Here is a 22,606-nt window from a genome sequence, read left to right on the forward strand (position 1 = left end):
CATCTTGAACACTCTTCAGAAAACTGTTAAGAGGGCAAAGAGTCCATAAAGTAAGGCACAAGGATAGGCAATGAGAAGCTGCTGTCCTTCCATGGCCAAAGCTGACATGAAGATTTTGGAGGCTGAGAGACTACACCAGCCAATGATGACCAGTGCCGCCACAGTTCCAAAGGTGCCCCTACAGCAGAGACCAAAGAGATGGTTATCTTATACCAGGAGAGAAAGAAGTTATTGAACCACACTGCCTCTAAAATATCCTTGGTATATTTCCTCCATTTGTAAAATGAGGGTGAAGGGTCATAGGAACTAAAGGCCTTGGCCAGTTAGAATTTTGAGTCAAGTTCACCATTAGAAGCTAAATATTTCATAGGTAGGTAAAAACTCAGGTTACTGGAAATAGGATTGACCTGCAGTCACTTTCATAAGTCAAAATTGCAATTACTAAAATTCTTTTATATGAACTATGTTTAGAGACTTCTTTTATAACTACAAATTTCTATTCTCTGCTTTCTTCCTAAATTTACCCACTGTATGAGCAGAAAAGTGACTGGACTTGAATTCCAGTGGGGTTCCCACCCCACAGTGCTCCAGGGCCATGTCCTGGGTTTTTGTCTGAGACAGCAAAGCCTGACACAGCTCAGGGAGGGAACAGATGGAGCAGGAAGGCACAGATGTGTGTGGCCTCCCAACTCATTGCTGAAGATCCCTTTGGTTGGTGTGGGTGTAGATTTTTATAATATTGAAATGGATTTGTTCAATTTGGTATCTTAAAAAAGTAACTGTGGAGGCAATTGGTTCTTTAGGAAGAAAGGAGAATGAAGTGACTTGGCAAAAATTGCAAGTAAGATGGCTATTAAGTCAAGAGCTGCTAACTCCCAGCATATTGTTCTGTTTGCTATCAAACTACACTGCCTCACTTGATCTGGTTCAATCTGAAATTGAGAATTGTGCTTATTATTTGTGAGAATGACAGAAATACCTACTCTTAATAGTTGAACCAAAGCAAAACAAGTGAAAAGGTACACTGTGTAGTTTGCAATGGCTTAGATTATAAATAAACCAAACATATTTTAAAGTGCTCTAAAAAATATTATGTCTATTGGCTTAATTAATGCTGTTAGAAATAAAATTTAGAGGATTCAATTTACCAGTTTTTGTGAACAAAAATGTGAGATTATATATGATTCATTTGAATGTTATAGTGATATGCCCAAAAAGGTAATTTCAGTTTCATGGTCTTTAGGGATCAGTTACTTGTTCCTTATTAATAAAACTTAATGGATTCTTAAATCATCCTATACATTTCAGAATGAAAATCTAATGAAAAATACCAGACTACTGATGATTCTCAAAATTCAAGTTGTAGTTTTTATTTTGTTCTTCTAATAATCTGGAGTGATTTAATATGCCCCAAAGCTCAACTTTGCTAGAAATAATGTCTATGACATAAAAAAAAAAATTCAAATGGCAGATCATTATAGTACTCTTTGGCAAAAGCATCTGACAAAATAGAAATTGTAAAACTGAACTCTGTAGTAACATGTCAAACATCCATATCAAACAACATAGTAAACAGAAGAGCTAGTTAAAGAAAATGATATGCAAAAGTCAGGGACAAGGCCCAGTAAATATCCACCTAACTCACATTGTGGGCTTTGCTGGTGGCTCATACGCTAAAGGATCTGCCCGCAATGCAGGAGCCCTGGGTTCTGTCCCTGGGTTGGGAAGACACCTTGGAGAAGGGAATGGTTAACCATTCCAGTATTCTGGTCTGGAGAATCCCACGGACAGAGGAGCCTGGCAGGCTACAGTCCATGGAATCACAAAGAACTGGACACGACGGAGTGACATTCATTCACTTTTCACATTGTACTTACACATTCAAGGTTGCCATTTGCCATTGTATTCCTCTTTTTTAAGTGCTGAGTACTCACTGGTAAAGTAAGGGTTTGCTCTATGTTATTCTGAAGACTGTTACTTCCAATAAACTTAGGGTTACCAGGGGGTAAAGAGTGGGAGATAAAAATTAGAAGATTGTGAATGACATATACACACTATTATATATAAAGTAGATAACTAATAAGAACCTACTGTACAGTACAGGGAACTCTGCTCTGTAGAGGGAAATCGTTCCCCCTTCCCTGGAAAGGGAAGCCCACAATGTGAGCTAGAGGTATATTTATTGAGATATACTTAATACCCTGTACTAGCCCATATGGGAAAAGAATGCAAACAATAGTGGATATATGTACAACAGATTCACTTTGCTGTACAACTGAAACTAACAGAACATTGTAAGTCAATGTTGTATCTTACAATAATCTTTTTTTTTAAAGACGGTTGTTTTCAAAATGAAACCATATTAAAACAGAAAAGCACTTCTATCTATGCAATTCTCAATAATGTTAAAAAGAAAGTATCTGAGATTATATCTAAACAAAAATATTAGTCTTTCTAAAATGTTTATCTGGCATTGACAATGTCTGTATATAATAACCTATCCAATATAGTGTTAATAACCTAAAACTTGGATCATCCAAGAAAAAAATGTGAATTGTGTCTATATGGAAAAATGAGCACTGGTGGCAAATGTTTATTTCTAATTGTGTTTGGAGCATGGGAGGTAACAAAGAACTATGGAATTACTTGCTCTCCCCAGCCCAAAGTGGTAGTGCTCTGTATGTGCCCTAGGAAAGTCCCCAACAGAAGTGTATTCACTGAATCCTTATGTGTATTTTTGAATTATAAATACTAACTGCCCAGGAAGAAAAAAGAAAAAAAAAATTGACTGAGTGTATATACTATGAAGTTCTCTAGCATCAATATCCTCACCAGGGTTCCTGGGAATTCTGCACTACAAGGAGCCCAGCTGAGAAAGAACAGTTGCTTCCCTCCAAGAAGGCAGAATGCCTGGGAGCTGAAGCAATTTGTCAGGGTTCACCAGGCACTTACTCTTCCTAATTCAAACAAGTGAATTTTCTGTAGTTGGTTATATTACCCATGGCAATAGTTCATATTGAAGAATGTGACTACAAACGAAGTACCAACTTTAAAGATAGCTTGGTTTAATTTATTTTTTAAATCATTGAAATAGGAACAGCACCTGAGCCAAAACCAACCTACTTTTCTGAAACTGTAAGTAGCTTTTAATAGCCAGTTTCCCCAATCTTCCTACTAATATGATCAGAAAGAGGTTAACTGTTGCACTGATGTGGCAAGCTTCAGCGATGTTTGCATGTGGGGTCAATTAGTAACACAGACACTTACTGCAGTGAAAAGAAGATGGCGCAGCTGGAGAGCATGACCATGGGGAGCAGGCAGTAACCCAGCACACTCGCCACGCAGCCATACGACACTCCTGAAGAGCTCATCAAGTTCAGTAAGGCATGAATACCTAGGCAGCCAATGGCACTCATGCCATACACATAACCAAACTGGACTTTTCCTGCCTGAAACAATGGGAAGAAAACAGTTTGGATACACAAAGAACATCAAGAAGAAATCAGATTGTCAACAAAGCAGAGAATACTTTCGAATCATTCAGCTCAATGTTGTTCATGCCTTTGGAGTATAAGCATCAGGAGACTGGGAGCTCTAAAGAAAACACTGATTGTAATACGGATTCAGGTCATGAAAACAATCCCCTCCTCTATACATGGGATGGCACAAGCATTCTTATATTCCCAGACTGATATTTTTATTATAGATTGCCTGTTGGGGTACTAGGCATAGGTTAGGATATATTTTCTTCCCATATTTGTTGAACAATTAAATGAATGAATAAATGAATTAAAAAATTCTGATTTAGTCTTGGAGATTTATAAGACATAATAGTAATATTAGCAAACATCTGTTGCATTTACTATCTTAGGTCCTGTTCTCGAGATTGCACATAAATTAGTTTATTTAATCCACACAATATAATGAGTAGGTATCATTGTTGTACCCATTATACACAGGAAGAAACTGAGGTGCAAAGAGATTATGGGACTTGCCTAAAATAAAATAATGCTAAGCAGTGAGGCTTGGCTTGAACCCAGGCAGTCTGGCTCTACAATTTAGGCCCTTAATACCTGCAGAAGCTCCAACAAGTGACAAAACAAGGGGACCCAGGTGGCGCAGTAGTAAAGAAAATGAAAGTGAAAGTCGCTCAGTCATCTCTGACTTTTTGTGACCCCATGGATATACTTTCCATGGAATTCTCCAGGCCAGAATACTGGAGTGGGTAGCCATTCCCTTCTCCAGGGAATCTTTCCAACCCAAGAATAGAACCCAGGTCTCCTGCATTGTAGGTGGATTCTTTATCAGCTGAGCCACAAATACATATTCCAACAGAGGAGATGTAGGCCACATGAGTTTGATCTCTGGGTCAGAGAGATTCCCTGAAAGAGGAAATGGCAACCCACTCCAGTATTCTTGCTGGGAAAAATCCCATGGACAGAGGAGCCTGGCTCCCTTAGTCTGTGGTGTCCCAAAGAGGTAGACACAACTGAGAATGCACACACATGCAAGCTAGCATATCCCAAACTTATGTGACCAGAGAATCCTATGTTTTCATAATGCCTGTTACCAGCTTAACTAAACAGACTTTATGAAAAACTGATTTACATAAAGCAAGCGATAGTGAATCATAAAGGCATTGTTAAAAGAAGTCAGAGTGACGTATTCAGGATAGACCACTGATGTGAGGATTCATCAGATAGCCATCACCCACACAGTACTGGAGACTTGTTGCTGAAGCAGCTCCATTAAACTCATCCAGGGAAAGTCACAAACTATTGTTGATTCAACAGAAGATATTTTAATGTTTGCTATCTGAGGATGCCAAATCTCCAGTAAAAAATGCATGTCATTTTTATATATACATTAAGCTGGTTAGAAATTCTAGATTCTAGATTGAAGAGTCTGACTCTGATTTTCAGGGAAATTATACAAAATCAACAAAACTGATTCACAGAGAGAGAGTTTTTTTAGCTGTCATTTTTTCTTTTCCATAGCTGTTATTCATGAAGTCCTTATATCTTACAGAATAAGAATAAGTCCTTATATCTTTACAGAATAAAGAGATATTTATTTTGTAGTCAATTAACGGAGAATATCATGACCATTTTATTGTTCAAAACTGTCAAGCTAATTTGAATTTTTCTTCCTCTGCAGTTAGGGAAATTGATCACTACTAAATCCTTTCACAAAATGTCCCTGGGCTATGCCGCAGCATTCTCTCCTGCATTAGCCATAATAAGTCCTTCTGGCTATTTTGTGAAGTAATGCTAATAATGCTAATGGGTATGCTAAAAGAAACACATCAGTTGCGTACTGCACTATTGGGTGAGTTTGTTCCACTTGGAAAATAGTGACAATTTCAAATTACTTTCATGTATTAGAGTAACATTCTACTTGACATTTAACTGGATGGGATAATTCAGAGGTACAAATAGTTGTAATGGTGACACTCAACTTCCTTACACTCAAAGGACACATAGCTGGCCCGTGACCCTAACCAGTTTTGTGAATGGGGTAAACAGAGGGTGGATTAAATTTATTTGGTAGTAAAATTGTCCTTTTTCATATCAGTTACTGACTTCTCTCTTTCTCTTGTTAGATTATCCAGTTTGAGGCTTAATTCCATTTGGCAGGGGCCTTTCTCATTTTTTAATTTGTTTCAAATTCTAATAAGGGTTTGTAATTGAAGTGGAAAATAAATGTTCAGTTTCTTTTTACATTTCAAATGTTTGAGATCATCCTCTTACCATTACTACATCTTTATTTGAAATACTTCTTATTCTTGCTTATGCTTTTATATTGGCCATGCATATCCCTTTTCCAGATCACACTTATAGCTCTACTAGAAAAATTAAATGGAGCCATAGTTTTAAAACACTTGTGTATATGGTTTCGGGGTTGAAACTAATTTTAAGAAGAAGAATAAGTAAAATTAAATCTGTGTTGAGTGTTTGAAGCTGTTCTTTCTGGTTTGCTTCCTGCAACATGAAGAAAGTCCACTAAAAGATATTGTGCTTTATATCAACATAAATCATAAAAATGATGAGTATGTGACTATGAATATTACACCTCTGGAGATAATGAGCAGATTTGAATATTGTTTCTGGATTGAGTCTTGTTTTCTTTATTATAGTGCACTACCAGCTCATAAAGTCATCTTTTACATTTTAATTTCAGATATCCAGGACAGGGTTAATAGCCTCAAATGGACTCTGAGTTAAATCTGGCTTTATTAATATCCAGCTGAGTTTTTTGGTCCTTATTGTTTTACATGTATCAGAATCAATTCTGGAGTAACTGCATGTGATGGTAAAGTTGAAGTGAAAATAGCTGCCTAAAATCTTTGAGAAAATATGAATTTTTACACATTTCCCAAAATTTCAGATTTGAAATGAACCTTAAGAATCACTTGCATAAGCTTTTTTTTTTTTTTTTTTTGTCTTCAAAGTGAAAAAAATGAAGGCCTAGAAATAAGAAATAAAAGGTTCAGGATCTTATCTAGAGGCAAAGTTAGGGGCAGATACAAATTTTTCACTCTCAGTTGAGTTCTTTGTATTGTTTTACACTTAAAACTGAGGATATTTAAATAATTCCAACTAACATTATGTACCCAAAAAAGATCTTAATGGGATTAATTTTTTTCCTTTAGGAGATGGTAATAGTAAAATTTTCTACAAAAAAAATGAACAGCTGTTATATTACAAATTACCTGAAAAAGAAACAAGAGTTAATATGTTAAATTAATTGTTTCTGACTCTTTGATTAATTAACATGGTCTTACTTGCAACTTAATCTAATATTATCAAATTACTGTGGCAAAGACAGAAGGAACATTTGAAACTAAACTAAAACTCTAGTTGATATAGCATTATACTTGCAGAGTATTTGCATTTGCTGTAGTTCAAAGGAAGAAATAAGACGCCATAACTAAGTACTCTTGTATTGGATAAACATGACGTACTTATTGACCAAGTTACAATGTACAAACTAGATTTCTATCAGAATTTTGATTAGTAATATGTGTTTAGTAATGCAAAGTGAAAATTAATTTAGTTGCAAATACATTTCATAGCTACCTTTTGAGAAGTATAGCTGCATTAGGGGAGTGGATAGCTGTAAAAAACAGACGTGAACTGAATAATTAATTTAAGGACTTTTCCTAGCATCTTAAATTTTCTATATCATCTCTCTTGCCAAGTTTACTATTTTGTGCCTTAATGAAACTGTACTTGTCAGACTGGCTTGACCATCTTTTTCATCCTCTGCTTTTAATGTGCTGTCATTACCTCCTTAATGTAAAATCATAGACCTTTCCTACTTCTTCTTTTTCTCCCCTATTTTGAGGGGGAGAAAACATTTTTCTAAAGTATGAGCTAGAATGTCTTCTAAACTTTACTTGGGAGGAAAAATGTTGTTTTTTGGTGACTCCTGATGCCCCATGGAAAAGAAATGCAAAAAAGCAAAATGGCTGTCTGGGGAGGCCTTACAAATAGCTGTGAAAAGAGAAGCGAAAAGCAGAGGAAAAAAGGAAAGATATAAGCATCTGAATGCAGAGTTCCAAAGAATAGCAAGGAGAGATAAGAAAGGCTTCTTCAGCGATCAATACAAAGAAATAGAGGAAAACAACAGAATGGGAAAGACTAGAGATCTCTTCAAGAAAATTAGAGATACCAAGGGAATATTTCATGCAAAAATGGGCTCGATCAAGGACAGAAATGGTATGGACCTAACAGAAGCAGAAGATATTAAGAAGAGGTGGCAAGAATACACAGAAGAACTATACAAAAAGATCTTCATGACCCAGATAATCATGATAGTATGATCACTCACCTAAAGCCAGACATCCTGGAATGTGAAGTCAAGTGGGCCTTAGAAAGCATCACTATGAACAAAGCTAGTGGAGGTGATGGAATTCCAGTTGAGCTATTTTAAATCCTGAAAGATGATGCTGAGAAAGTGCTGCACTCAATATGCCAGCAAATTTGGAAAACTCAGCAGTGGCCACAGGACTGGAAAAGGTCAGTTTTCATTCCAATCCCAAAGAAAGGCAATGCCAAAGAATGCTCAAACTACCGCACAATTGCACTCATCTCACATGCTAGAAAAGTAATGCTCAAAATTCTCCAAGCCAGGCTTCAGCAATACGTGTCCCGTAAACTTCAAGATGTTCAAGCCGGTTTTAGAAAAGGCAGAGGAACCAGAGATCAAATTGCCAACATCTGCTGGATCATGGAAAAAGCAAGAGAGTTCCAGAAAAACATCTATTTCTGCTTTATTGACTATGCCAAAGCCTTTGACTATGTGGATCACAATAAACTGTGGAAAATTCTTCAAGAGTGGGAATACCAGACCACCTGACCTGCCTCTTGAGAAACCTGTATGCAGGTCAAGAAGCAACAGTTAGAACCGGACATGGAACAACAGACTGGTTCCAGGTAGGAAAAGGAGTATATCAAGGCTGTATGTTGTCACCCTGCTTATTTAACTTATATGCAGAATACATCATGAGAAACTCTGGGCTGGAAGAAGCAGAAACTGAAATCAAGATTGCTGGGAGAAATATCAATCACCTCAGATATGCAGATGACACCACCCCTATGGCAGAAAGTGAAGAGGAACTCAAAAGCCTCTTGATGAAAGTGAAAGAGGAGAGTGAGACAGTTGGCTTAAAGCTCAACATTCAGAAAACTCAGATCATGGCATCTGGTCCCATCAGTTCATGGGAAGTAGATGGGGAAACAGTGGAAACAGTGTCAGACTTTATATTCTGGGGCTCCAAAATCACTGCAGATGGTAACTGCAGCCATGAAATTGAAAGACGCTTACTCCGTGGAAGGAAATTATGACCAACCTAGATAGCATATTCTAAAGCAGAGACATTAGTTTGCCAACAAAGGTCCATCTAGTCAAGGCTATGGTTTTTCCAGTGGTCATGTATGGATGTGAGAGCTGGACTGTGAAGAAAGCTGAGCACCGAAGAATTGATGCTTTTGAAATGTGGTGTTGGAGAAGACTCTTGAGAGTCCCTTGGACTGCAAGGAGATCCAACCAGTCCATTCTAAAGGAGATCAGTCCTGGGTGTTCATTGGAAGGACTGATGCTAAAGCTGAAACTCCAATACTTTGGCCACCTCATGTGAAGAGCTCACTCGCTGGAAAAGACTCTGATGCTGGAAGGGATTGGGGGCAGGAGGAGAAGGGGATGACAGAGGATGAGACAGCTGGATGGCATCGCCAACTCAGTGGACATGGGTTTGGGTGGACTCCGGAATTGGTGATGGACAGGGATGCCTGGCATGCTGCGATCCATGGGGTTGCAAAGAGTCGGACAAGACTGAGCGACTGAACTGAAGAACTGAATGTCATTGCTCCCAAATTTAAAGAATGAAAGAGACCCAAACACAAGACAAATGGTGAAGTTAGGATGGGAAATGCTTTCATAAAAAAAAGAAAACTAAAATGACGGGGGAAATATACAGGTCGAAAAAACAAATCACTGCTTATAAATGCAAGTCTATTTATCATAGTAGCCTAACCAGGAACAAGGAGACTCATCTCAGACCTCACAGAATATCTGCAATAGTCTGGAGACACAATCCAGAAAAGAAAATATTGAGTAAATAGGGGATATTTGTCTAGTGTTACAACAGAAGTCACACAGAAAGCAAGAAATAAAATTTCGGCCCTATTATTTCCAAATTCCTCAAGTTCCTTCAACTTTTTCAGATTGATAGTCTTTTCTAAACAACAGAAAAAGGCTTAACAATAAGAAAATCATGTATATGATTTCCTGCTTTGTTGAAAACCTGACTTGGTGATTTGATTTTCACAATTCTATTTAAATTTACACTTTTTTATTTGTTGTAAGAAGTGATGACAGTTTCTTTTTGCCATTATGGTTCAAGTAGATATGTCTCTCTTACCAAAAAAATGTAGTCATGAATTAAACAAACAATTTTCAGTTTATAAAGTGATATACTACTTTCTGTGTTTACAAAGACAACTTCCACAAATAACATTTAGAAGGACATACATTAAAATCTGATACTTGGCTGTCATGTATACAGAAGTAGAAATACGATATTATAAACATGAAACTCAGATTATGCTGTAAACCAATGTTACCTCAATTAAAAAAGAAAAAAATCATGAACTGGCTGCTGTTCATTACCAAAAGTAGGGTGGCTCCTAGGGCCACGCAGAACAGGATGGGCCCAGTGAGATCTGTTTCATTCATAATGCTGCCATCTGCTGGCTTCATTGGGTTTAACACTGTCAAGGTTTTTTGCCATATGTGATCAAAATTAATTCCAAGTTCTGCAAAAAAAGAAAAAGAGATAACATAAATATAGAAAAATAAGCATGAGTAATATTCTTTAATTAAAGTTAACTTATTAATTTACAAAGCACTTTAATCTGTTTGTTATACCATCCTAAAGTTCTATGTAATATATATAATACAGAGCAACCTTAAAACAAACAAAAAGAATGTATATTCCCACACAGTGTCCTAGAGGATATATTTTAGAGATATAGTCAAGGAAAAAATTCCTGCCTTCTTCAGCAAATATATGGTTAAAATCTAGCCAAAAGTGAAGAAATGGACATTTTCAGTAAAGATATAAAATATAATGGTAGCTAACAACTCACTCCAGTGTTCTTGCCTGGAGAATCCCAGGGATGGGGGAGCCTGGTGGGCTGCCATCTCTGGGGTCACACAGAGTTGGACGTGACTGAAGTGACTTAGCAGCAGCAGCAGCAGCAACAAATCGAAAGTCCCATCTTGTTGCACATTTTGTTATTTCTTTTTCCTGCGTTTCCAACTGCTAACACTTTTGAAACTTGTTCTATGAAACATGCGTCATTTTCAGATCAGTTCAGTTCAGTTGCTCACTAGTGTCCGACTATTTGCGACCCCATGGACTACAGCATTCCAGGCTTCCCTGTTCAACACCAACTTCCGGAGTTTGCTCAGACTCATGTCCGTTGACTCTGTGATGCCATCCAACCATCTCATCTTCTGTTGTCCCCTTCTCCTCCCGCCTTCAATCATTCCCAGCATCAGGGACTTCTCAAATGAGTCAGTTCTTCGCATCAGGTGGCCAAAGTATTGGAGCTTCAGCTTCAGCATCAGTCTTTCCAATGAATATTCAGGACTGATTTCCTTTAGGATGGATTGATTGGATCTCCTTGCAGTCCAAGGGACTCTCAAGAGTCTTCTTCAACACCACAATTCAAAATTATCAACTCTTGAGTGCTCAGCATTCTTTATAGTCCAGCTTTCACATCCACACATGACTTATGGAAAAACCATACTTTGACTAGACAGATACTTGTTGGCAAAGTAATATCTCTGCTTTTTAAAATGTTATCTACTTTGGTCATAGCTTGTTTTCCAAGGAGCAAGAATCTTTTAATTTCATGGCTGCAGTCACCATCTGCAGTGATTTTGGAGCACAAGAAAATAAAGTCTGTCATTGTTTCCGTTGTTTCCCCATCTATTTGCCACAAAGTGATCGGACCGGATGCCATAATCTTTATTTGTTGAATGTTGAGTTTTAAGCCAGCTTTTTCACTCTCCTCCTTCACTTTCATCAAGAAGCTCTTTAGTTCCTTTTTGCTTTCTTCCCTAAGGGTGGTGTCATCTGCATATATGAGGTTATTGTTATTTCTCCTGGCAATCTTGATTCCAGCTTGTGCTTCACTCTGTCAAGCATTTAGCATGATGTACTCTGCATTACAGAGAAGGCAATGGCACCCCACTCCAGTACTCTTGCCTGGAAAATCCATGGATGGAGGAGCCTGGTAGGCTGCAGTCCATGGGGTTGCAAAGTCAGACACAACTGAGCGACTTCACTTTCACTTTTCACTTTCATGCATTGGAGAAGGAAATTAACTCTGCATTAAGTTAAATAGGCAGGGTGACAATATACAGCCTTGACGTACTCCTTTTCCAACTTGGAACCAGTCCATTTTTCCATATCTTGTTCAAACTGTTGCTTCTTGACCTGCATGCAAATTTCTCAAGAGGCAGGTCAGGTGGCCTGGTATTCCCATCTCTTGAAGAATTTTCCGCAGTTTGCTGGGATTCCCACAGTCAAAGTCTTTAGCATAGTCAATGAAGCGAAAGTAGATATTTTTCCAAAATTCTCTTGCTATTTCCATGATCCACTGTGTGTTAGCAATTTGATCTCTGGTTCCTCTGCCTTTTCTAAATCCAGCTTGGACATCTGGAAGTTCTCGGCTCATGTACTGTTGAAGCCTGGCTTGGAGAATTTTGAGCATTTATTTGCTAGAGTGTGAGATGAGTGCAATTGTGTGGTAGTATGAACATTCTTTGGCATAGCCCTTCTTTGGGACTGGAGTGAAAACTGACCTTTTCCAGTCCTGTGGCCACTGCTGAGTTTTCCAAATTTGCTGGCATATTGAGTGCAGCACTTTCACAGCATCATCTTTTAGGATTTGTAGCAGCTCAACTGGAATTCCATCAGCCCCACTAGCTTTGTTTGCCGTGATGCTCTCTAGGGCCCACTCAACTTCACATTCCAGGATGTCTGGCTCTAGGTGAGTGATCACACCATTGTGGTTATCTGGGTCTTTAAGACCTTTTTTGCAAAGTTCTGTGTATTCTTGACACCTCGTTTTAATATCTTCTGCTTCTCTTTGATCCATACGGTTTCTGTCCTTCCTTGTGCCCACCTCTGTATGAAATGTTCCCTTGGTATGTCTAATTTTCTTTAAGAGTCTCTAGTCTTTCCCATTGTATTGTTTTCCTCTATTTCTTTGCATTGATCACTGAGGAAGGCTTTCTTATCTCTCTTGCTATTCTTTGGAACTCTGCATTCATATGGATATATCTTTCTGTTTCTCCTTTGCCTTTTGCTTCTTTTTTCTCAGCTAACTGTAAGGTCTCCTCAGACAACCGTTTTACCTTTTTGCATTTTTCTTCTTGGAGATGGTTTTGACCACTGCCTCCTCCACCCATAGTTCTTCAGATGCTTTATCTATCAGATCTAATCCCTTGAAAATATTTGTCATTTCCACTGTATAATCATAAGGGATTTGATTTAGGTCACCTGAATGGTCTAGTGGTTTTCCCTATTTTTTTCAATTTACATCTGAATTTGGCAATAAGGAGTTCATGATCTGAGCCACAGTCAGCTCCTGGTCTTGTTTTTGCTGACTGTGTAGAGTTTCTCCATCTTCGGCTGCATAGTATATAGTCAATCTGATCTCAGTATTGACTATCTGGTGATGTCCACATGTAGAGTCGTCTTTTGTTTTGTTGGAAGAAGGTATTTGGTATGACCAGTGTGTTCTCTGGGCAAACTCTGTTAGTCTTTGCCTTGCTTCATTTTGTACTTCAAGGCCAAACTTGCCTGTTACTCCAGGTATCTCTTGACTTCCTACTTTTGCATTCTAGTCCCGTATGATGAAAAGGACATCTAATTTTCAATTAGCAGTGTTATTTAATCTGAAGACACTTACCTCCACTCTTCCTAATGAGCAATGCTATGCTAACTATGTAAAACTCCATGGAAGAGAACAGGTTCTTTCAGCAAGTAACAGCAATCATGGGTGCACACATATTTTAATCAGGCCAAAGCTCTGTGTTGTTGAGTGTGTGTATTCAGAGACTGAATTCTTGAGACAATTAACCTTTCTCTTTTTTGAGTAGTGATGATAAAAGAAAATAACCAAAATCACTGAGGCCCAGTGTCTGTGAGTCTAAACTCATTTATATGTTTCTAATTTTTTTCCAGTGCCTTATTTTTCAAAGAATTGTGACTGCCACATTACATACTACATACCCCTCTGCTAGATTCTGTTCCTCTTATATATTTTTCATAAAAAAAGAAAAGAAAAACACTCAGACATTTGACATACACTGAATATGAAATAAATTCCAGGATTACATCAGTTACTTTTCTTACCACTCTGATAAACTTTAAGATGTAGAAAAAAAAGAACATTTATAAGGAAGAAGAATGTAACTTTTCTACTTAGGAACCAGTAATTTAGCTGATTTCCCTCCTGCTATCATTTTAAATTTGAATAAGAGTGAGGTGGGGGTTAGGAAAAACTGATGCTAAACTCCTATAAAGTACATGCATTTCAGTTGGAAAGAGTGGAAATCTTTTAGGTGAATGTTTTTACTGAATTTTGCTGTAAGCCCTGCAAGATTTACATGTGTTGGTCTTTCTGACAGGCACTGAGGCAAGTACTGTTAATTTATCTCTACTTTTGTGTGTTAGATGGTTGAAGTCTGGGGAGATAAAGTAAGTTTTCCAAAGTCACAAAGCCAGTAATAGAAAATTTAGGTTCCAGCACTGGAGAATCTGACCCAAGAACTCATACTTTTCAAATAAATAAATAGATAACAGTCCAATTTAAAGGATAGATAGAGGAATTGAATAGACATTTTTCCAAAGAAGACATCCAAATGGCCAAGAGGTACATGAAAACGTGCTTAGCACCATTAATCATCAAGAAAATGCAAATCAAAATCACAAAATCATTTCACACCTGTTAGAATGGCTAACATTGAAAAGAAGTAAGTATTGGTGAGGATATGGAGAAAAGGCAACACTTCAATATTGTTGGTGGGACTGTTAGTTGGTATAGCCACTATGGAAAGCACTATGGGGGTTCCTCAAATACTATAAAGAAATCGAACTACCATATGATCCAGCTATGCCACTGCTGGGAATATATATGAAGGAAACAGAAACAGGATATCAGAGAGATACCTGCACCTCCACTTTGATAGCGGCACCGTGTGTGTGCACGTGCCAAGTCACTTCACTTGTATCCGACTCTTTATGACCCTATGCACCATAGCCTGCCAGGCTCCTCTGTCCATGAGATTCTTCAGACAAGGGTGGGTTTTTTACTATTAGTGCTACCTGTGAAGATAGCAGCATTGGATACAATAGTCAAAACCATCTAAGTGTTCACTGATGGATGAATAGATTTAAAAGTTATAGTGTATATATATATATATATATATATATATATATATATACACACACACTCACACTATGGAAGTCTTCCCTGGTAGCTCATCTGGTAAAGAATCTGCCTGCAATGCAGGAGACTCCAGTTCAATTCCTGGGTTGGGAAGATCCCCGGAGAAGGGATAAGCTACCCACTCCAGTATTCATGGGTTTCTCTGGTGTCTCAGATGATAATCTACCTGCAGTGTGTGAGAGGTTCAATCCCTGGGTTGGAAAGATCCCCTGGACAAGGTCATGACAACCCACTCCAGTATTCCTGCCTGGAGAATCCCTATGGACAGAGCTGCCTGGTAGGCTACAGTCCATGGGGTCACAAAAGGTTGGACACAACTGAGCAACTAAGTGTGCGCATGTGCGTGTGCACACACACACACAGGAATACTATTCAGTCATAAAAAATGAGGAAATTTTACCATTTGTAACAACATGAATGGAACTTGAGGGCATTTTTCTAAGTGAAATAAGCCAGAAATAAAAAGCCAAATATTGCACAGTATCACTTGTTATGTGGAGTCTAAAAAAAATTTTTTTTAAGTCAAACTTACAGAGTCAGAGTAGAAAAGTGGTTGCCATGGGAAAGTAGGAAGAGATTGGTAAAAGGTTAGAAAAGCAGAAAAAGAACCCACACTTTTAACCATAGCTTTGATTGAGTCAGTGTGCATCTAATCTGATAATGTTTGTATTTTTTAAAGTGTGCTCAGTTCTCCCATGTGAAGGCTTGTATTCCCAAATCATTGGTACCTGGCATTTAACTTCCCTTCACAGGATTTAGTAACCCTCTTTGGTCAAAGACAGGGTATAGTTCAGTTTCTTCTATAGTGGCATGTACCTAAACACCTTGCAGAGCTAACATTCTACACACAGGGTATCAGATGAAATTTCAATGATTGCATGACATAGAGGGGTCTTGCTCCAACAGGGACCTAGGCATGTTCAGAATATCAGCCAGACATGACCTCAATTAGGATAGAAGGTGTATCTTTCACTCTTTCCACATCCAGGGTGACAAGCGCTAGCCACCCAAACTTGAAAAGAAAGAAAATGAATTTAATTTGAACTAAATTAATAGTGAGCAAACAATTTTACATTTCAACTTCCTTTTTCACTTTTACAGTGTATTTATATATTTCTTAATGAACATATACTTTGGAAAATATGAGCAGTTATCAATTTAAAATCGCCTAGGCTGCCTAATGTGATATTTAAAATAGCAGAAGATTTTAAAAGTAGACAAATGCTTAAGTTGAAGTTGATGTCACCTGAGACTTATGTTGTTTTCAAATTTTATTTTCAGTTTAGACATTTACATTAACAATGTGCTTTCAGTTTTTACTACAATAAAGTGACTTTTAATTTAAAATAACTTTTTCCTCAAAGAGTATAATTATTATGCTTGAAGAAACCCAGAAGAAAATGTTTTACAAGACATTGTTACTGATTTCAGGCACTTATTTAATGGCATAATTAACTTTTGCACTTTTCAACATTGAGTCATGAAACAGTAAATGAACATAAGATCTAACAAATTTTTTCATACATGTACACCCGTGGCAGATTCATGTTGATGTATGGCAAAACCAATACAGTATTGTAAAGTAAAATAAAGTAAAATTAAAAAAAAAAGAAAAAATATCTTATGTGTTTTTTACCAAAATACATTTCCATAATGTTTTGTTTTAAAATTTATTACATGGTATGCAAATAAGACTATATGTATTTATCAATTATAGTACTCTAATATAACACCTTGTTTTACAAGATAAAAAAGATGAAACTGTTATGAAATTTGAATGCAAAATTTATTGTTTTGCTGTCATCTAGTGGTAGTAAAGTATACCATATATATGCTATAAAAATGAATTAATACCTTTGTTTTCTATGCAAATTATGGCATTGGCCTTTCAAATATGAACATCAGGCTATGCTACAAATATAAATACCAAATGTCATAGTAATTTTTCTAGTCTGACAGATTTGAATTGACTATTATTTATCAAGATGCATTTGTTAACACATTGATTGCACATTACCACATAGCAAAATTATCATTCTTACAGAAAAGCAAGCGAAAGTGAGCTTTTTAGCAAGCAAACTGAGGAATAAACAAACATATTTTCAAATAGCATATTTTTGTGCAAGGGATAATTATTATAGCTTCATAATTTTATAGATTGTTTTGGTGTACACTCAATAAAAACTAGCAAATATCATTTATCATCTTATCCTAGAAATCTTGCCTATGGTCTTTTTATACCTTTTAGACAGATAAGGCTTAAGGCTTCACAAAGTCACCCTGGCTGAAGAGCATATTGGATTAGAGTCCAGAAATTTCATAGACTCAAAATGGAAAATTACATTAGGTACTGTTATTTCTAATATATATATTTGGTGAGTATAATCACAAAGAGAAAAAAATTCTAGGAATTTCTCTGAGCTGTAAAAAGGAGGAGGGGAAATCTAATATATTTCCTACTTGAAATTTGAGAAGACGTTACAGGAGAATGTATTATAGTTTAGAATATCAGAATGGAAGTATTTGCGGCAAGTAGAAAATATTATATTCAATAAATGTTATAGGAAAAATTGATCAACCATAAAAAAGTTAGATTCTGCTTCACATACTAACTTAAAACAATTTTCAATGAATCAAAAATTTAAGTCCAGAACAAAAAGATAATTTAAAAATTTAAGAATCTATAAGAGGATATATCTTTCTGGCTTTAGAGCTGGAGAAATATAGTCTAAACAAAGAACAATTGGAAAAAAGTTACAAAGAAAAATATTGTGGGGTTGAAAACATAAATATTAAAATGTCTATATGCTCTAATATCCCATAAATAAATTAGATGGCAAACACAATCTATGAAAAAAGCATGAAATACATATTCCAGACAATAATAAATATCTTTACCATATAAATATCTCTAGGAATAAGAAAGGAAAAGTCTTAAGATTTTAAAAGCAGAAAGACGTAAAAGTCAACGAACATGAAAAGAAAGTCTAACTTCTCTAGTAACCAAGAAATAAAAAGTATTATTTTTTTGCCTGTTTTGTCTATCAAATTAACAAAGACATTTACTATTCTACTGTGTAGGTGTATCGGCTCATCATTTTTCCAGATGACTCTGACAGTGTAAATGCCTTTGACCCAGCAATCCCAATGTTATAGATCAATCCTGAGGACAGATTCTGTACAGGTCAAAGTTATCTAATGTGATGTTCACCAAAGCATTATCTATTATAAAGGAGCAACGTTTAAGATTTAAATTATGGTAGTGGTTAAGTCACTAAGTTGTGTACAACTCTTGCGACCCCACAGACTAGTTTCCTCTGTCCATGGGATTTTCCAGGCAAGAAAACTGGAGCAGGCTACCATTTCCTTCTCCAGGGGATCTTCCTGACTCAGGGATCGAACCTGTGTCTCCTGCATTGCAGATGGATTTTTCACTGCTGAGCCAGATTTAAATTATGATATTTGTATAGAATGGGCTTCCCAGGTGGCTCAGTGGTAAGGAATCTGCCTGCCAGTGCAGGAGATATGGGTTTGATTCCTCAGTCAGGAGTATCCCCTGGGGAAGGAAATGACAGCCCATTCTACTCTTCTCACCTGGACAATCCCATGGACACAGGAGTGTGGCAGGCTATAGTCTATCGGGTCACAATGAGTTGGACATGACTTAGTGACTGACCATGCGTGCACTTGTATATAACAGATCATGTTTTCAAACAATATTTAATGACTTTAAAGAATGCAAAGATAAAAATGCTTATGATATAAGGTAACTTAAAAAAAAACCTTCATATCCATAGTATGATCCAATTTTTAAGTATTTACAAATATATATATTCAAAGAGAGGCAGTATTTCATTTTTAAGTGTGTATATATATATATATATTCATAGAAAATAGAATAAAGGCTGGAATAAATATTATCAAATCATTAATGATAGTCATGTCTCAGAAACAAAATTTTCAGTGACTTTATATTTTTATTCATATGTTTCTATATTTTCCAAATTTTTATTTTTGAATATGGATAACTTTTATAATTAGACAATTGATAAGTTTTTTTTATTTTTTAAGTAGCGATGTTGGCAGGGTCATGGCAGATGCCTAATGAAAATAGCTTATAATTTTCAGGTGTTAGGTATCAGATGTAGAAGCAACTTAGAATGCATGGTTAAGCATAAAAGATGCAAAAATTTAACTGGCCTCTAAAGTTCCAACAAATTGATTATATAATTCTCTGTACTTTTCTGAATAGTTTACATCTTTACCCTCTTCTTAATTTTGAAGGCAAACAGAGAAGAATGTTTTAATATCAGGTGGCTGGCCGTGTCCAAACAACGATCTTTTGATCTAAAATACTGGGAATGTTAGCCTATCTGTCTTCATTGGACCTCATAGAAAAGAGAGCAGTTAGCCAGTGAATATTTCTCCTTGGCTCCCAAATTTAAATCTCCTTGAATTTTAGTTTTCTAGCATCATGTTGACATGCCATAGGAACAAAAGTAGCAGACATAAATTGGCTGAATCTTAAAAATTTAAAAAAAAATCAAAGGATGGGAGACCCCTGAAATCTTTGGAGGAAACGTTCATCTGCAAGGGTCCCCAGGTTTCCTTGCCACCAGCAGTGCTACTTACTGGAGTCATATTCCTCCTTACTTAGTCCTACCTAGATGAGGTGAGGGGGCTCACATGAGCCAGGAAGGAGGAAAAAAAAAAAAAACTTGCTTCTCCATGATAACAAACAAAGTATATTGAGAAACTATCTCTGTTGCCCCCAGGCAACCATAGCAGAAAATAGTAAAACATGCTGCTATAAAGTAGCTTCATTAACTAGGTGGGAAGAGTGGTTACTTTGATATAATTACTTTGCCCAAAGATGTTCACTGTTGTCTAGAGATGGCCAGGGAGTCCACGTGTAAGAAACAGTGAAGAAACACTTAAAAACTGCGAGACCAACATAGTGTTAGCACATATCTACTTCAGATTTTCCCCACACAAACAGGAGACCATCTCCCATTGGTTTAAATGTATCTGTCTGGCAGACTCTCGTTTATATGTGGAACAATCATATAAAACACTATATGCAGCATGCTGATAGTATGCATTAAGTGCTGATTATTGCTGTTATTCTTCAAGCTGTACACACATTAATAGCACTTCCTTAACTTATCTTCTAGTAAAGGAGGCTCTTCATCAAAGCTGTCAATGTAAGAAGATGGTGAATAATAATCCTGGTTCGATGTTGGCTGAAAAAACTGCCCTGAGTAAGCTGAGGACATGAGCATCTCTGCTGGGACAAAGGCAGGCTGAGGCTGCTCACTGGCTTGTTGTCTAGAAAAAGGAAAATATTGATACTGATACATCTAAGAAAGGGATATCATGATCAAGCGAGGAAGGAAACTACAATTTTCGTTTTATAATTTCTCCTGGTTTTTATGACTATTTATCCATGAAAAAATTAACTTGCTTGAAGTTTAACCTAAACAAACAAACAAAAAAAGAAAAGTAACTAGTTGTGAGAAAACTCTATAGAAGAATGATCCATACTGACTAACATGCATTGATTATTTGCAATGTGTTGGACCCGTCACATTTTCTCACTTAATTATTTTTTTTTTATTTTTTTTTTCTCAATGGTTTTTTTCTTTTTTTTTTTTTTAATTAAATTTTAAAATCTTTAATTCTTACATGTGTTCCCAAACATGAAACCCCCTCCCACCTCCCTCCCCATAACATCTCTGTGGGTGATCCCCATGCACCAGCCCCAAGCATGCTGTATCCTGCGTCAGACATAGACTGGCGATTCAATTCTCACTTAATTAATACTCTGCAAAGTAAAAACTGTGGTTTTAATCTCATCTTACAGAAAAAGAAATACAGATTCATGGAGACTGAATGACTTGTCTGGCAACACACAAAAAATTCAAGTGTTGGACAGTGAACTGAAGCTGTCTGTCCGAGCAGTGCACGTCTCCCTACATGATGCTGCTTTTCCACTGATTTTCAGAAACTATCACCAAATAGGACATTCCCTGTAAATCTGGGCAAAGAGCAATTAAAAAAATCACAGTCATACTAATGAAGCAAACCAGACAAAGACAAATATCACATAATATTGCTTATATGTGGAATCTAACAAATGAACTTATTTACAAAACAGAAATAGACCCCCAGACATAGAAAAGCTCTGGCCCTTCCCAGACAGTTATTTCCAATCAAATTATCTTTGAGTTCCTGACTAAAAGTCTTTCATAGCTGGCTTCACTGTTCCTCTTTTGAAATATGCGATTTAGTTTTGTCAAAACATAATGTTTCAACATTTCCTTGATTGTGCTTTTATTTTTTTATTTTACCATTTATGTGAGAAAAATAATCTTAGTAAATAAATTCTTAAAGCTAGAGAATGGAAGAAAGAAATGGGGGCTAGTCTACAATGTTATTTGGTCATTTCAAATTGTTTTTAACTAAAGGAAAGGAAAGAAACATAAAGAATGGTCCTTGATTATAGAGCATCTTAGTTAGCCCTTTGGGAAGGTAAATAATAAAATATTAAAGATTTAAAACCCAACATATTATTCCAAATTACTGAATTAGACCAAAATAAACACTGGACTCTGGCAGGTGGGATTTAAACATTACCTTGGTTAGCAGGCATCTCTTCTAAAAATCATTTCAAACAACTGCGAAGTGACTGCAAAAAGTTCCTTTAGAACAACTGGCAACATTTTGATCACATTTCCCTTCTTTTACTTTCTGACTCTATGTATTATATTTCTGCCTGTAATGATAGTCCCATGGTAGGATGTACTCTGAACCAAGTAAATTGGTTAGCAAACAGGACTGCTGGAGTCCAAATGCCTGCGTTCAAATCCTAATTTTATACTCTTAGGTAAACTGTTTCACCTCCTATGCCTCTGTTTCTTCATCTGTAAAATGAGGACAATAATAGAACTAATAAGGTTATTATGAATTAAATTATCTGAAATAAGTAAAGCACTTGGATTAGTGCTGGGCATATAAGAAGCAATCAATAAACATTAGCTAAGTGTTCGTATGTCCTCTTCCTGAGACTGACTCTGAAGCATTCTAGACACCTCCCTCACTCCCTGGAACAGCATTTTCTATATTTGTAAGTAGCTGTTTTCCAGTCTGCCACTTCCTCATAGAAAACAACATTAATCAGAGTCCAAGAGCCTGTATTCCTTCTGTGCTGATCATCTCTAGCTTTTTCCCACTTCGGTTCCCCTGGAACACCCACCCTGACTTTCACAACATACCACCCAACCTGTGTTTGCCTACCAGGAGAATCTCCACTATACACATGCCAGGATTTCTATCCACAACCCCTGAAGCAATGGCCATACCTGGTCCATATACAAACCCTCTGAGTGCTCACTAATTCTTCAGTATTCCCCTTTTCACCACCTATAGCTGGGGTTATACAATTCCAACCAGCCTGAAGAGACTTGTCTTTACTTAGATGATATTGTGTTGAGATATGGCATGGCCTCCATGGGGAAAATGTTTTTACCTGTTTCTGTAGCAATAGGACTTAACATTCACCTCCCAATGTAAAC

At 36.8% G+C, this 22,606-nt stretch overlaps 1 protein-coding gene across 1 annotated transcript; it reads right to left on the bottom strand.

Annotated features, from left to right (window-relative positions):
- Window positions 1–15: 15 nt before the first annotated feature.
- On the bottom strand, window positions 16–22,391 carry LOC138081813 (protein YIPF7-like). The gene is made up of 5 exons (XM_068974945.1): window positions 22,315–22,391; window positions 20,202–20,360; window positions 10,174–10,321; window positions 3,268–3,449; window positions 16–178 (listed from the first exon to the last, which is right to left on the bottom strand). The coding sequence occupies exons 1-5, from the start codon at window positions 22,389–22,391 to the stop codon at window positions 16–18; spliced, it is 729 nt and encodes a 242-aa protein (XP_068831046.1).
- Between the last annotated feature and the right edge of the window lie 215 nt (window positions 22,392–22,606).

This window comes from Capricornis sumatraensis, chromosome 7 (genome assembly GCF_032405125.1).
Source record: "Capricornis sumatraensis isolate serow.1 chromosome 7, serow.2, whole genome shotgun sequence".
Classification (NCBI taxonomy): domain Eukaryota; kingdom Metazoa; phylum Chordata; class Mammalia; order Artiodactyla; family Bovidae; genus Capricornis; species Capricornis sumatraensis.